At 46.2% G+C, this 13,586-nt stretch overlaps 1 protein-coding gene across 1 annotated transcript in view; it reads right to left on the minus strand.

Annotated features, from left to right (window-relative positions):
• Nucleotides 1–13,586, minus strand: part of EXT2 (exostosin glycosyltransferase 2) — a 75,859-nt gene that overhangs the window by 9,049 nt on the left and 53,224 nt on the right. Inside the window, exons 12-13 of the mRNA XM_076069413.1 lie at nt 2,467–2,610; nt 1,949–2,077 (exon numbers count right to left, since the gene is read on the minus strand). Coding sequence (XP_075925528.1) covers nt 1,949–2,077; nt 2,467–2,610 — 273 coding nt within the window. The remainder of the gene's footprint in view (nt 1–1,948; nt 2,078–2,466; nt 2,611–13,586) is intronic.

Raw genomic sequence — 13,586 nt, forward strand, 5'->3', positions numbered from 1 at the left:
TGGTGGATTGGAAGTGCGGATAATGATGGGTCCCACCTTCCCGTCCGCTGACGCGCCTGCGGTCCTCTGGAAATTCTGGGAGAAATGCCCCTCGGCAGGGTGCAGAAGGCCTCTCTACCGGCAGTTCTGACAGCGCCGTGCAGGAATCTCACTGCTAGCCAAGTGCGTATTAGACCTTGCAGGTTTTTCAAGCTTGCTAATACGGAATCGCTATCAATAAGGGCCTGCTTGGGATTTTTGCATAGTTTCTGTGCGAGTACAATGCAAGATAGCGAGACGCAATGAGGTGCCCTGAAAAAAGTGAACGTGGATGTAGAGACAGGAGAGAACACTTGACCCCAACACACAGGGGTCAGAAACCCGCATGTACATCTCTGCGATGTGTCATCGGATTGTACTGCGTGTTGTTTGGCGTTGACGTCCAACGTTTCGCACCGTGAGCTGGGAGCTTCTTTGGTTCATCACAACGAACAACACGGGGGAACAACCCGAAAACACATTGAAGCGCTGCAGAGCAACAACCGAAATGACCTATGCAGGTCAGAAAGCTACTTGTTGCGGAGCCCCTTACAGACACCGACTCATTGCTAAGAAGTTGGGTATCACACACAAACACGCAGACTGCCTTTATAGACAGTAACACACAAAGCATGGCTCATTGCTAAAACTGCCGATTCAGAACACACACCCTCACATATGCCAAACAATCTGACCTTCGGGTCGCTATAATTATTGTCGCACCGTCAAAAAACCAACCGAGTGCACTGGCAAGAGGCTACATAGTAAACGCAGCTTTGCTTCAAATAAAGCAGGGTTAAATACAACTTAGAACGTCCGTGCAGCAATTCACAGAGACAAAATTAAGTTTACGCTACGTGAAATGGAATATCTTTCCGGAAAATATATCAATGGATTTTTAAGAAACACGTCGCATTACTCATACGCAACTCTCGTTTCTGGAAAATATATATACACATATGAAATGCTGGGTGCGGCCAGAGCCAAATATGGCATGTCAGGTACCACCCCGCACAGTTAATGCCTTTTCAATATGGGAATAATGGAAATGACACAAGGTGCTTGGACTGCAGAAGTCTGTATCAATTTGCCTCGAGGCAGTTTAGACAACCTCCTACTGCACTTCGAGCATTATTTTTCGATTGCAGTTTTGGCATTTAAAGCCAGGACACTTTTCCAGCCCTTTCTCATTCACTACGTATGCATGTAGAAATTATTTCGCAGCGTACGGAGCCAAACGTGCTAATCGGAGGTGCGGGTGACGGACTCCCCGCGCCAAGTTGGTCGTGGTGAGTTGGGGTTACCATACTTCACCACAGTTTAACAAGTAGGCTTTCGCGACCAATATCATCCATAATACGGGTTTTTTGGGTTAGATCGCGGTACCAGTAACGAATTGGCATGGTCTGTTTACGTGACAAACCTTACTAAATTGGCTGTGTCAGGTGGTGGCGGGTTTATCGACACATTTATACATGTACACGATCTAACCCAAAAAACCCTGTATTATGGATACTTCACCACGTTGGTCAGTGCGGGTTGGTGAAGGGGGAGTGGGTGCCCAGGACCGGTTCTGGTATTACTTGTCAATTGAACTTCGGTCATTGATAACCACTGCGCCACCCACCCCACCTCGTTTGACACTAGACATATTTATTTTTTATTATATGTTTCCAGAGCTGCGTGATGTTACTTCAATAAAAATGCTCGGTTGGAGCAAATGAGTAACCAAGAAATAATACAAAACCTATACAATTGACCTAGGGAAGAATAATCGTAAAGGCAATTCAAGTGAACCGTGAGCCACGCGGTCAAGGGCACGTTGGGGATTTTCAGATCGGGGCTAATTTATGGGACACGAGGCTGGGGACTTAAAGCGAGCACAGGTGGCTCAGCATTGTTAACAATGAACGCCCACACGTGGCCTGACCTTGATGGGAGGTTTCCCAGTGACGTTCGACACCAGGAAGTTCATGGCAATGTCCTCACAGTTCATGTGGTTATCGACCCAGCCTTTGATATCGCCAGGCATTTTGTAGGTGTAGAGGTAGTTGAAATACTGCAAATAAAAACACACCACACACACACACACAAAGGTTCATTGTTCACGGTGAATAGATTCGATTCTCAAACATCCAAATCAGGACGTACCTGAAAATGAGACATAAGAATGAGTGAGGGATTTAAAGGAGGATTATTCAATCCTGTTATGACATAATCTACGAACCCGCGAACGTGAGCCAAATCGCTCGGAATGCTGCTACAATCTTGTGAAATCCTGGAAGCTAAGCGGGGTTTGAGCCTGGGTGTTCCGTGTAATTAACGACCACCATGCATGACGGCCGTTAAAGAGGTGCGCAGAATTTCGTGGGGGGTGAGAGGGTGAGGGAGGGGGGGGGGGGGTCAAACACAGAGCAGTGCGGCAAAAAAAGAAATCCTCCTCACTACCTTGTGGTAGAAGGCAGCTCCGGTGAGCACCATGGACACCTCGTTTGTCCACTCGGACTCATACTTCCACTTGGCGGCCTCGTGGTCCCAGAGGTGCAGGCGGCCAGGGTAGCCCACGAGGCGGTCCGGGAACTCCCTCCACACCTGGTGGAATTGCGCGCAACGGACGGCAAGGATGGCCCAGTCAATGACTCCCGCAGCAATACAGGGACAAGGAACTGGTTTGTGCGTTGTGTGTGTTTTTTTACGCTTTTATAAGAGCCCGGCAACAAACCACAAACTGTAACTAGGGGGTGGGGAGCCCGGAAACTCCACGGAGAAAAGCACAAATTCATTTCTCCCGGGTTTCGGGGAGGGAAGAAAACTGGACTCAGTGCTCCACTCACGTACGTACGTATGTACGTGTATTGAACTTCTTTTAAACCGTACGTAGCCAACCGTGCTAATCGGAGGTGTGGGTGAAGGACAACTAAACACAACAAGGACTACAAGCAGGAGTGGATATTTTTACATGCCGCGGGGGGGGGGGGGAGATAAGGGAAGAGGAACAAAAGGGGATAGAAGGAGCAGCGGTGGAGGGGTCAACTTAGTGGATGCAATGAAATACGAAACAATCATGATTTTACTGAAACAACTCTGCGATCTGTTTCCGGGTCTTCTTCTGGTAGCTGACGAGGGGTCCCCAGCGCACTTATTTCCCAGGAGTCAGACGACATCGGGCGCATTTAGGTTGCTTTGGTCGAAGACCAACAAGTGCAAGTCAATTCGAAAACAACACCAAGAAATCTGATTTTCACTCCCGAGTGTAATATCCCAATAATGCGCACCGTCTGTTACATAGCAGATGTAACAAAAAATAGAGCCCCCAATTCCTTCACCACCACCACCCCCCTCCCTCCTCCTTCTCCCCGCTCCCACTATCTTCTTACTTAAGTTCTTCTTCCCTTCTCTTCCCCACACCACACAAATGTACAACGCACCCTGCTCACGGTCCCAACTTGGGTGGGGCGGTGGGGTCCAATCCCCTTCCTCATCTAAACCCAGGAGAACAGAGTTCAGGACTTACGTCCAAGGAGTTCATGAACGCCCCCTCCCTGCATCGCGGTCCTGTGCTCTGTACCAGTTTTTTTTTAATATCCCCTGACGTAATTTTCCATCGTGTGCCCAATGTCAAGGATTAAAATTGACCGAATTTTTTAAAAAATACCTGAAAATAACTAAATGCGGACTATATATATATCTCTCTGTTTAACACGTAGGCTTTCGCGACCAATATTTTTCATAATAAATGTTTTTGGGTTAGCTCGCGTAAGTATAAATGTGTCGTAACCCTCCACCACCCGACACAGCCAGGAAGGTTTCTCGCATAAACAAAACGGGCCAATTAGTTTACTACTTTACAATTAGAAATGTTGTGGATTTACTCTCCAACACACCGTGGGCTGAATTAATAACTAATTGATACATTTCGTTTACGTCACAAACCTTACTGGCTGTGTCGGGTGGTGGATTACGACACATTTATACTTTTGCGATCTAACCCAAAAAACTTTATTATGAATATATATCTATCAATCATTGCCCCCCTACTGGAAAATGCCCCAGGGTAAATCTTGCAAATGGGACTCTATCCTGGTCTCTAGAGTTCTCGCCCAGTTAAACAAAATACACTTTAAACTTGTGAACGGGTATCCATCATTATAAACACATTTTTTGCCATCACCGGCTTTGCAATAATGGTAATTGGAAGCGTGTAATGTTCAACGCACAGAAAACTAATTCTTTGAATTGGGAACAAGTGCACTGTACAGGAAATAATAATGATGACGATCAACTCTGTCGAAAACAGCGGCCTCTGTGGGTCAGGCACAGGTGCTGGGTATTAACTGTGGGCTGCTCCACTTAGTAAAGGGATGTTCCATGCATCTTGTCCACACTACGAGTCCACATGTGGGTTCTTTTCCAATAAAGTTGACTTTATTTTTTATATCATGATCAAAATATATTATTTATTTCAATACAAAACAATAGTTTACCGACATTTTTCTATCCACTGTGGGGTGAAGGGCTTCCCCAATTTGGGTTGTTCATGGAGGTTGTCTGACTATATTTCACCATGCTGGTCACTGCGGATCTGGAAATGATTTGGGGGGGGGATGGGGTGGGGGGTTGCGCAGGGTTGGTGTTCATATCACTCGGCAGTGATGTTTGCTACAGCTGGGAATCAAACTCAGGTTAGCGGGATTCATAGCATATTGTGCTAACCATTGCACCACTGCTCCCATCTATTATTAGTGAGGTGCTTCAATTCAGAATGCAGCTCTCCGAGTCTACAATATTGCATATAACGATGAATATCAACATAGCATGAAAAATTAGCATCACAATAAGCCAATTACCAAAAACCTAATATAATGACAGTGGTAACAAACACAATGACCGTCCGATCATCAGCTTGATATGCAAACCTACTAACATTAGTTTTCAATCTTTTGTGGGTAATACAACTGTCAGTAAATTTCTAAAGATGTTCACAAATCAGACCTTTTCACATGACACTAACATATTCTTAATCTCCCATGCAATCGCTTACATGCAAAACCGTAAAACATTTCTGCAGTCTAAAGAAGTTGGCACTTTATTTTGGTCCAATGGCCTATTTGTCCATTTCAAGTAGAAGCTGTGACATGAATAGAAGGTCCTTGACTGTAAGATCGGCAGTTGGCCAGCATTAATTCAAGCAAACTTGACCGCTGATGGGACGCTCGATGTCGAATGTGACCGTGTTTGTCTTGAAAAAAACGCTGCTGAAATTATGCCCTCCCAGAAAGCCATGCGGCCGATGGGTTTTGTAAGACATAATTTTAAAAAAAAACGTGTATGTTGAGAGACGGATATATGCAATGAGACATTGTCTGCATATGTGTTATTTGTAAATGGTGCAACAGACTTTTTTCTGTGATATTCACACATCCGTCCTTTGCAGACATCAGCCTACAACTCAGTTCTCAGCGAGTCGGATACGTGACGTTGCACTGTACACGTTGTGTACAACCGTGTAATGGTTTCCGATTCTTAGGCTACTGCATTCCTGTATTTTGTAACGTCCGTAAGCGAGGCAGCCGCAAGGCCTGTGCAGTATCCCGGCGAATTTCTGGCTGCAGATATTAATGTGCGTTGCAAGTATCAGCGTTAATAAAACCACACGGCAGCCTCCCTTCAGCAAAAATACAAATGTACAGTGTCGTTATTATTATCTACAAGGTTTGAATTTATAAAGGAACGTATAAAGTACAGTGCAAACCCACATATCTGACTTGCTGGGGGACTGAGGTACAGGCGGATATTTCAACAGCTCAAATATGTGAACATTTATATGAAATTACAAAAAAGTTAATGGACAAAAAATAAACCACAAACTGCGTTAAATATGGGAAAAAGGTCTGACCGTTCTTGAAAGTAAGCGAATGTACGTGAGATTAAAAGGACATTACTGTGTGTGTGAAAAGGTCTACTTGAAAACATCTGTAAAAAATGATAGTTGCACCGTGCACAAATACTGATTCAGAATATGTATTTCTACTGGAGGAATCCATTGACCTATAAAGCTCTTTTTTCACAGACATCCAGCAGGGTGTGGGTGATTAATTGGTCAGGGCAGCTTTGTGAAAGTCAAAGACGCGATGTTGTACTTTATGTCTTTATCAGAATGTTGCGCATCCATCCGCACATTTGTTCCACGTTAGAGAGAAATAATCTCTCTTATACCGCTCAAGTAGGACATGTGCTGTGGCCTCACCATAAAACTCAAGACGGAACTTTGCAGTGACAGGAATTTCGTAAACATGCATATCCCAAAGCCTGTGGCCTACACTTATGTGGTTTGTTAACACAAGCACATACTAATAACGTTTACTGTATGCTCCAATTCACTCTTCATTTTAAAGGACGTGTGTGTACACAGTATCCGATTCATTTCACGATGCGTCTAATTAGACCGAGTGCCATTAAACGTCAAAATATTTGGTGGCATTCTGTGCTGTTTTTTTTTTTTCCGGGGACTCACAATGAGGGTTTATGTGTTCTACAACACTGCTGTAAGAAGCGCATACAAAAATAAGCCAGGCATAACCTAATAAACAAGAGTTGATTAAACATAAGTTCTTTTTTTTAAAACAACAACTCCTATGGAATCGTTACTCGGTGAGAACTCAAAAGAAACCTTATTATGCTCACACTGATGTTTGAAGTTGGTATTTTTGGGACAAAAGCTGGGCTGTGATGTGGCCAAGAAGGATCATTTTTGAGCGGCGTGTCAGAATATTGGCAAATGATATAAAAAATAATGTCCTGGACCCTTGCATGAGGCGCAGCAGTCCAAACCGCAGGCGTCCGATGAGCTCTTCCAAAATTATTCACTTTTTTTTTCATACGCCTCGCAACTCTTAGCTGAGTTGGCATTCCCCTCTCGACGCTATGAAACTATTCTTTAAATTGTACGATTGTAAAAAAAAACACATTGATCAATTTTGGTTCAAAACCTACTGTATGTGTCCTGATGTTAGACCACAGTAAACTTTTGCAGCTAAGAGAAAACCAAATATGTATTGAAAAATAACAAAGGAGGACACAAGGGTATTGGCTCTGGGTGAAGGGTTGAATTGAGCGGCACTGTTTTTGGGAAAGTGTGCATATTTTGATGCCTCGATAAAATGTATCAAGTGTTCATACTCTTTGTTTTTTTTCGGTAAAGTCATGTGACCTTACCGAAAAAACCAAAGACTATGAATCCTTGCAGTCACGAAAGCTTCAAATCTAGAATGTATCAAGTGTATCACCGTCCACAATAGAGATGCTGGCAGGGTGCTTTTGGTTAGCACTTGTGATCCAGAAGTCTCCAGTTGGATCTCACCGGTTCAACGGTTGACGTTTCTTAAATCCCCCGCCCCCTTACCCAGTAGTATAATTGGGTACGCCACAGGAAGTACATTGGCCAGTTGCATGCAATGGAATAATGCTTGGGTACACTCCCACTGCCTCCACAAGGTTTGGCTAGTGTGGAAGAGAAGGTTATAAAATACCCTCTCTAGAGAGGCTCATCCCGCAGGTCAAGACCCATCTGCCAACAATGGTGTGATCAAACAATTGCAGGGTTGACTCTTTACCGTCCACAAGATATAATGTTCGAGCAACATGTCCATTCATTAACAATAACCCAAATGCCCTATAAGCCAGTGCCAATAGTAGTCCAATTTGACCGTTATCATAACATATGCAGGCCGGTGGAGATGGCCAAATATATTATCGGTGACATGTCAGCTGGGAGAGAACAGAGTACAAACGCGAGACTCGCAGGGAGAGACACAGGAAAATCTGGGCACGGGTCACCAGAAATAAAACTGGGGGCGTCCAGATCTGCGGGCAGTACGAACGCGCGCATTTGTTTCACGCCCCTGCAGATAGCGTGCGTGTGGGTGCGTGTGGGTGTGTGTGGGTGCGTGTGGGTGTGTGTGTGTGGGTGTGTGTGGGTGTGTGTGGGGGGAGCAGGGGTGGAGTGGCGAAGCGCGCTGTTCTAAGAACCCTGCAAACGAGTTCGATTCCTTCTCATGGTTAATATCAACGACGAATAGTTGAACTGGTCCTGGGCCACTCCTATGTTGGCTCAGTCTTAAATAAATATCTAATTTGGTGTGTACAAATCAGTACTGGGGAAGACAAAGGCGCAGTTGCTGGCTACACCACCCCTTCCGTGTGCCGTGGTCAACGTTCATCGGTGCTCGCTAACGGCCTGTAAAGGGCTACAACGGGGATCTTTGTTATTTGTGCGTGCACGGGTGCACACCAGTTTACATCGCAATGGAACGCATGAGCAATACTGTGGGCTGTCGACGTCGACGCCAGACCAGAGAGAAGAGAGAGGAGCTGAACAAGCTGCCAGCCACGCTGGACCAAAGTCACCACAATTCATCATAATGACCAATTCATTCTTTATACACTCATCCAGATATAAACTTGGCCTCCAGGCGCACAGCTGCAAATCACTCACCAGCTCCATGCCGCCGCCGCCGCCGTCAAAAGCCGGCCTGAGGCCTCAATGTGACACCGACACCTGCAAAGCTTAACGGCACCGGCAATGATTGAAACCCAGCGGTTTCACAACGGCAACGTCCGCGTGGCAGGACGCTTCGTGGCTGTGCACCAGTGAGCACTTTTTCTTTCGTATCGCTGATGTAGATGCAGAACATCAACTATAATTTCACGCCAAGTTGGGTCAAGCCAGGTAACCGCGTCAGGAGCAGCGACGTGTACCACTGCGATTGTCTACTTCGTATTTGTGGATCGGGGCATTGCATCGTTATACGTTGTACGGTCCTGTTCTGGATGAACACAGTCGCACGCGCAAGTGTTTTGAATGTAATTTTTGTGCATCAGGCATCCGCATCTGCCACAGTCTGTGCGGATGTGGTTCAGGGTGGACCATAAGTGGAAGATGGCAGCCTTTATGCGGCCCACTGCTAAGTGAGAAATCACGACGAATGAAGTCAACGCGACGACCGAACATCGGTCACAGATCTCCCGGTCTCCAGAACAACAACACAATGAGCGCTGCGGTTACAGAACAGCGGTGGACGAACCAAAGGCCCCGCAAGGCTAAGCTTCACTTTCACACGAGCCCCACAGCCACGTGAGACCTACCGGCTTTTGAAACGGGCCACAAACAATCTTCATCCGTCACCACGAGCAAGTAGCTCGACTGCACTAATCGAGTACCAGAGGGCAATAGGCATATTCGACCTGGCAAAAGCACCGTTTCTAATTATAGCGTGCTCAATCCACCTGTCATCTTTTCGAAGCCGTCTGAGCACACAGACAATGCCTACAGCCCTGGCGTGATCAATGTCTGGCATCAAGTGCTGTGTGCTATGACAAATTTTGCTAGCTTAGGTGGAACCAATGCACATGTTGACCCATGTAGGGCATTCACTTCGTCCCTATGTGCACCAAGAACAACTGGCAAAGCAACCTTTGTGGAGTATCCCGACTGGCTACGGCTGAATGCTCCGGCGGCTTAATCCATTTCTCCCGTCCATTGTTTCGATGGGAAAGCAGCTGGCGTCCTTTTGCCGAACTGAAGCTCGCGAGCGACGAGCACGGTGGTTCACAACTACCAGTAGCAGAGAAGAGCGATGCGGAGAAACAAAGTAAACAGCCTAAAGTAGGGGAAATAACATGCAAGTGTCCAATCTTGAGTCTTTGCTCCCTGCAAACCTAGATCACATTCCTTGACAGCGTTTTTTTGCTTCCCGCTCGTTGCTACCGTGAACAATTTTACTCGTTGAGCTTCAACACCGGCCTGTGATTAAGCTATACTCTTGAGTTTTTATACCCATTGTTACGTGACTATGCCTATACATATATGCAATATACATGTACCGGGTGAGGCAGTAGGACAGAGAGAACCTGACCGATGTCTCTTTCAGTTGTTCTTTGGGATTAGCACGAGTGTCCCAGCCTCACAGAGCCAGACCAAGGCACATTTTGGGATTCGTAGGTTTCACAGTGTTGTGCCCTTGGCCAAGAACGACAGCTTTGAACACGCAGCAATACTGCGTTAAATCACTACGTTTTAATATACTGCGAGTGCAATGAAGAAATGCGATGCGCCAAATGTTGGCTATTATACGCTGCCTTTTAAGGCATTGTTATTGACGAATATGTCGAGTTATTTTTTTTGCTATCGGTGCTTGTGTGCCACTGCCAACACGGCATCCGAAAATAATCTGTTTGTCACAATGTGAATTTGCAACGCTAAACTATAACCACACGGTTCTGAGACAAACTCGGCGTTCATCTAAATGTCGCTTCGTTCAACTGCAAACGGGTCTGTGACACAGTGAAGCTGGCTCAAAAGAAATCATGTTGAGATAAATGAAAGGGTTTGGGTGTGTTTTTCTTCCCTGCGAGGGGGGCGATGGGACACAAGAACCCGCCGTGCACTCTTTAGAGCACTACGGACGACGATAGTCGGAGGGCTGCACATGGTCAGTGTGCTGTTGACACACGGGCAGGATATTTTTCGCTCGACACTCATCGCGCCGGGCGCTAGCAGCTGTCACAGTGGCATCACAAGCAAACACCTGAACAAACAAACTTTTCTATATTAAACGTGGGGTTCTGTAATCGAGACAGTCCAATCCCCAGGATCCACCTCCCCGAGTATCGCTAGTATGCCACCGCAGAGCTTTTGGCCAGCGATATCAATCTTTTTATTCCAATCGCCAGAAAGCTCCACGAGGGACTCGCGCAACGCGATGGCAACACCGGGGGGCTCGCAAGAGACACCCATTCCGTGCGCCACCCCCCCCCACCGCTCCCCGCCCACCTCCTTGCCCTGAAGGGATTCGGTTAACCAGATGCATCAGGCCAAACCAATCTGAAACGCGTCCGAGGCGAGTGGACAAAGACTTTAAAGAGGAAGACGCCGTCAGGACGATGGCGAGCAGCGTGCGGTGGCCGCTTAACGAGAAGCGCTTCGGGGGGGGCCAACGCGTAGCCCCCTCCCCCCACCCCATCCTTCGGTAATTGAGCACGACACAAGCGCAACGCGCCCCATTAACCGGACACCCGCTGCCCCATCTCCCCCCCCCCGCTTCCCCCCCCCCACCACCACCACCACCACCGCCGCCACCGCCACACACCCCCAGTTTCCGCCAGCCTCCATCACGCCGCCACCCACCCCCCCCACCCCTCTCTCGGCGGCCAACATGGCTTCCTCCTGGCAGGCGCCGTTTCTCTGGCGGGCGGTGGCGTGGCGCCATCCAGCCTCCATTGGAAACACGTGAGGGAAGAATGCTCAACCCCAACCCTCGCGACGACGTCTCCCCTCTCAGCGGCATTCACAGCCGTCCTCTATGACAGCTCCGCACGCAGCATCCATCTATGTCTCCAAACATGTTATGATTTCAATTAGGCTGGAAAAACTTTTCTTTTTTTGGAGGGATTTTTTTTTCTGCTTTTTTTTCTTTCCAGAAGGCGGTACTCTTTCGCAAGCCTTCTTGCTTTGAAGAGTGCGGGGCTGTGGGGCGGGGGGAGAGAAAACTTGGGGTTAAAGCAAAGCGGCGCAGAACTGGCAAAGCCACCACCACCACCACCCCCCCCCCCCCCCCCCCAAAGTCAAACTACAGTGGGAAAACACAGGGAACTCTTTCCATGCAGCGGGCTTCGCCTTGCCAGGACACTTTGCTTGCAGGCTTACTGAAACATTTTTGCGCCCATATTTTCAAAGGATTTGAGTCGAAGGCCTTCGTGAGAAAACTTCTTATTTATGAACTCTCCAGATGATGCTCAACCCCTCTTTCCTGTGAACCGGCGCACATTCTTCAAACACACTCGAGGGTACATGCACCGCCCCTGCTTTCAAGTCTGCTAACGATACCAAAAATCTCACGTATCTAGATCTTTTTAACTTTTGCCATTGAGCGAGATTTTTTTTTTTTCTATATTTCCATTTAACTAGCCACATGGGTTCGCGAATCTGAATCAAAGATGGTTGGGAATGAAATTTGAAAAGTAGGTGTGCCAATCTAACAATCGACTTGTTTTGAAGAGGCATTTATGAACGCATCATAGCCCAATTAAAGCTCTACGTTGGGTATTAGTAATTTTCAAAATCACACGGACAGTTCTCGATGTTCCATATAAGGAGTGTAAGAGTTTTGCTCTCTATGCCCACCCCACGACCAATGATTTCAAGGATTATTGAAATGCATGGTCTCGATTCAACTGTGCTGAAGGTAGCGTCCTCTAGTGGCTGGAAAGGTCACATGAAGCCTTCACGTTGAACTTGTACAAATCGGGACGTCAATTCTCACGCGCACGATTCGGTGCACCGATCACGGAGCTAAAAAAGTTATGAATCTCCGCATCGTCACAGCCATATTCAATGCAAGTGTGCCAAACGTTTGACCAGCAAGCGTACGCAAATACACGGATTCTAAGAATAAAACAAGGAAAACATTTACAGACTCAATTTTAAATCTGTGACCTCACACCGCCATTTAAAATCAGTGGCTTACACCACGCATAGCTCAGAATTGACAACGACAAAAAGTGCACCGAAAAAAGAAGTCGGATGCGAGTTTCTCACTGTGAGATTTCACACTCCAGAGTAGATATTTTTTTAAAGGTCAAATTGACGAGAAAAAATCGCCGCTATAAGCTACGACCACTGGCCAACAGAAACACACGTACCCACAAACGACGTACCAAACATCTTGACATTTTCCGGGAGGCAAATAGCATCTTGTCTAATTTAGTTGCTGAAACGTCGGCATGCTTGCATGTCGAATGATCTCTCACACTATGGACGAACATTTGATGTACACAGTGTGATACTGGGTTAAAGGACTAAGCTGAAAAAACGAAACAACTAAAAATGATGAAGAATATTCTTAGTTTTTTCGGTAAAGTCACGTTGAAGAGAAACAAAATGATGAAGAAATTAAAGTTTCTTGCATTTACGGCGATGTTGTGGATCACAGCTTGAAATGCGAGTGTCCTTTTTGATGCTTTGCTTATAAAGCTACATTAAAATGCATAGTATTACAGTAAACCTATTGCTTCTTCTTCTTATTATCAACATCACCCTTTTCATTAGACCTCCTTTGCCAGTACCAAAATGTAATAATAGGGTTTTCCCATTTATTATAGTATCATAGTATGTTTTTTGTTTGCATTTTGACTGCAGGTATTGTGGTTAATGCAGACATAAATCCTCGTAAAAAGGTTTCAGTTTTGTTCCCAGAAAAAAAGGGGAAAAACCCTATTATTACATTTTGGTACTGGCAAAGGAGGTCTAATAATGTAGATGCTCACCCCGAGCCCTCATTACTTTGATAGCGCATTGTCTTTGAGCTGTACGCTTTTTGGCGTCCTCTGGTCGAGCACCAATTGGGTCGAGGCTCAAAAGAAAGCCGTCCCTTGGTGTGGACCAATCACTTTCAAGGACAATGCATCATATATTATCATAGTATGTTTTTTGTTTGCATTTTGACTGCAGGTATTGTGGTTAATGCAGACATGAATCCTTGCAAAAAGGTTTCAGTTTTGTTGCCAGAAAA

Source organism: Petromyzon marinus, chromosome 24 (assembly GCF_048934315.1).
Source record: "Petromyzon marinus isolate PM22_M1 ecotype Great Lakes invasive population chromosome 24, UKy_Petmar_22M1.pri1.0, whole genome shotgun sequence".
Classification (NCBI taxonomy): Eukaryota; Metazoa; Chordata; class Hyperoartia; order Petromyzontiformes; family Petromyzontidae; genus Petromyzon; species Petromyzon marinus.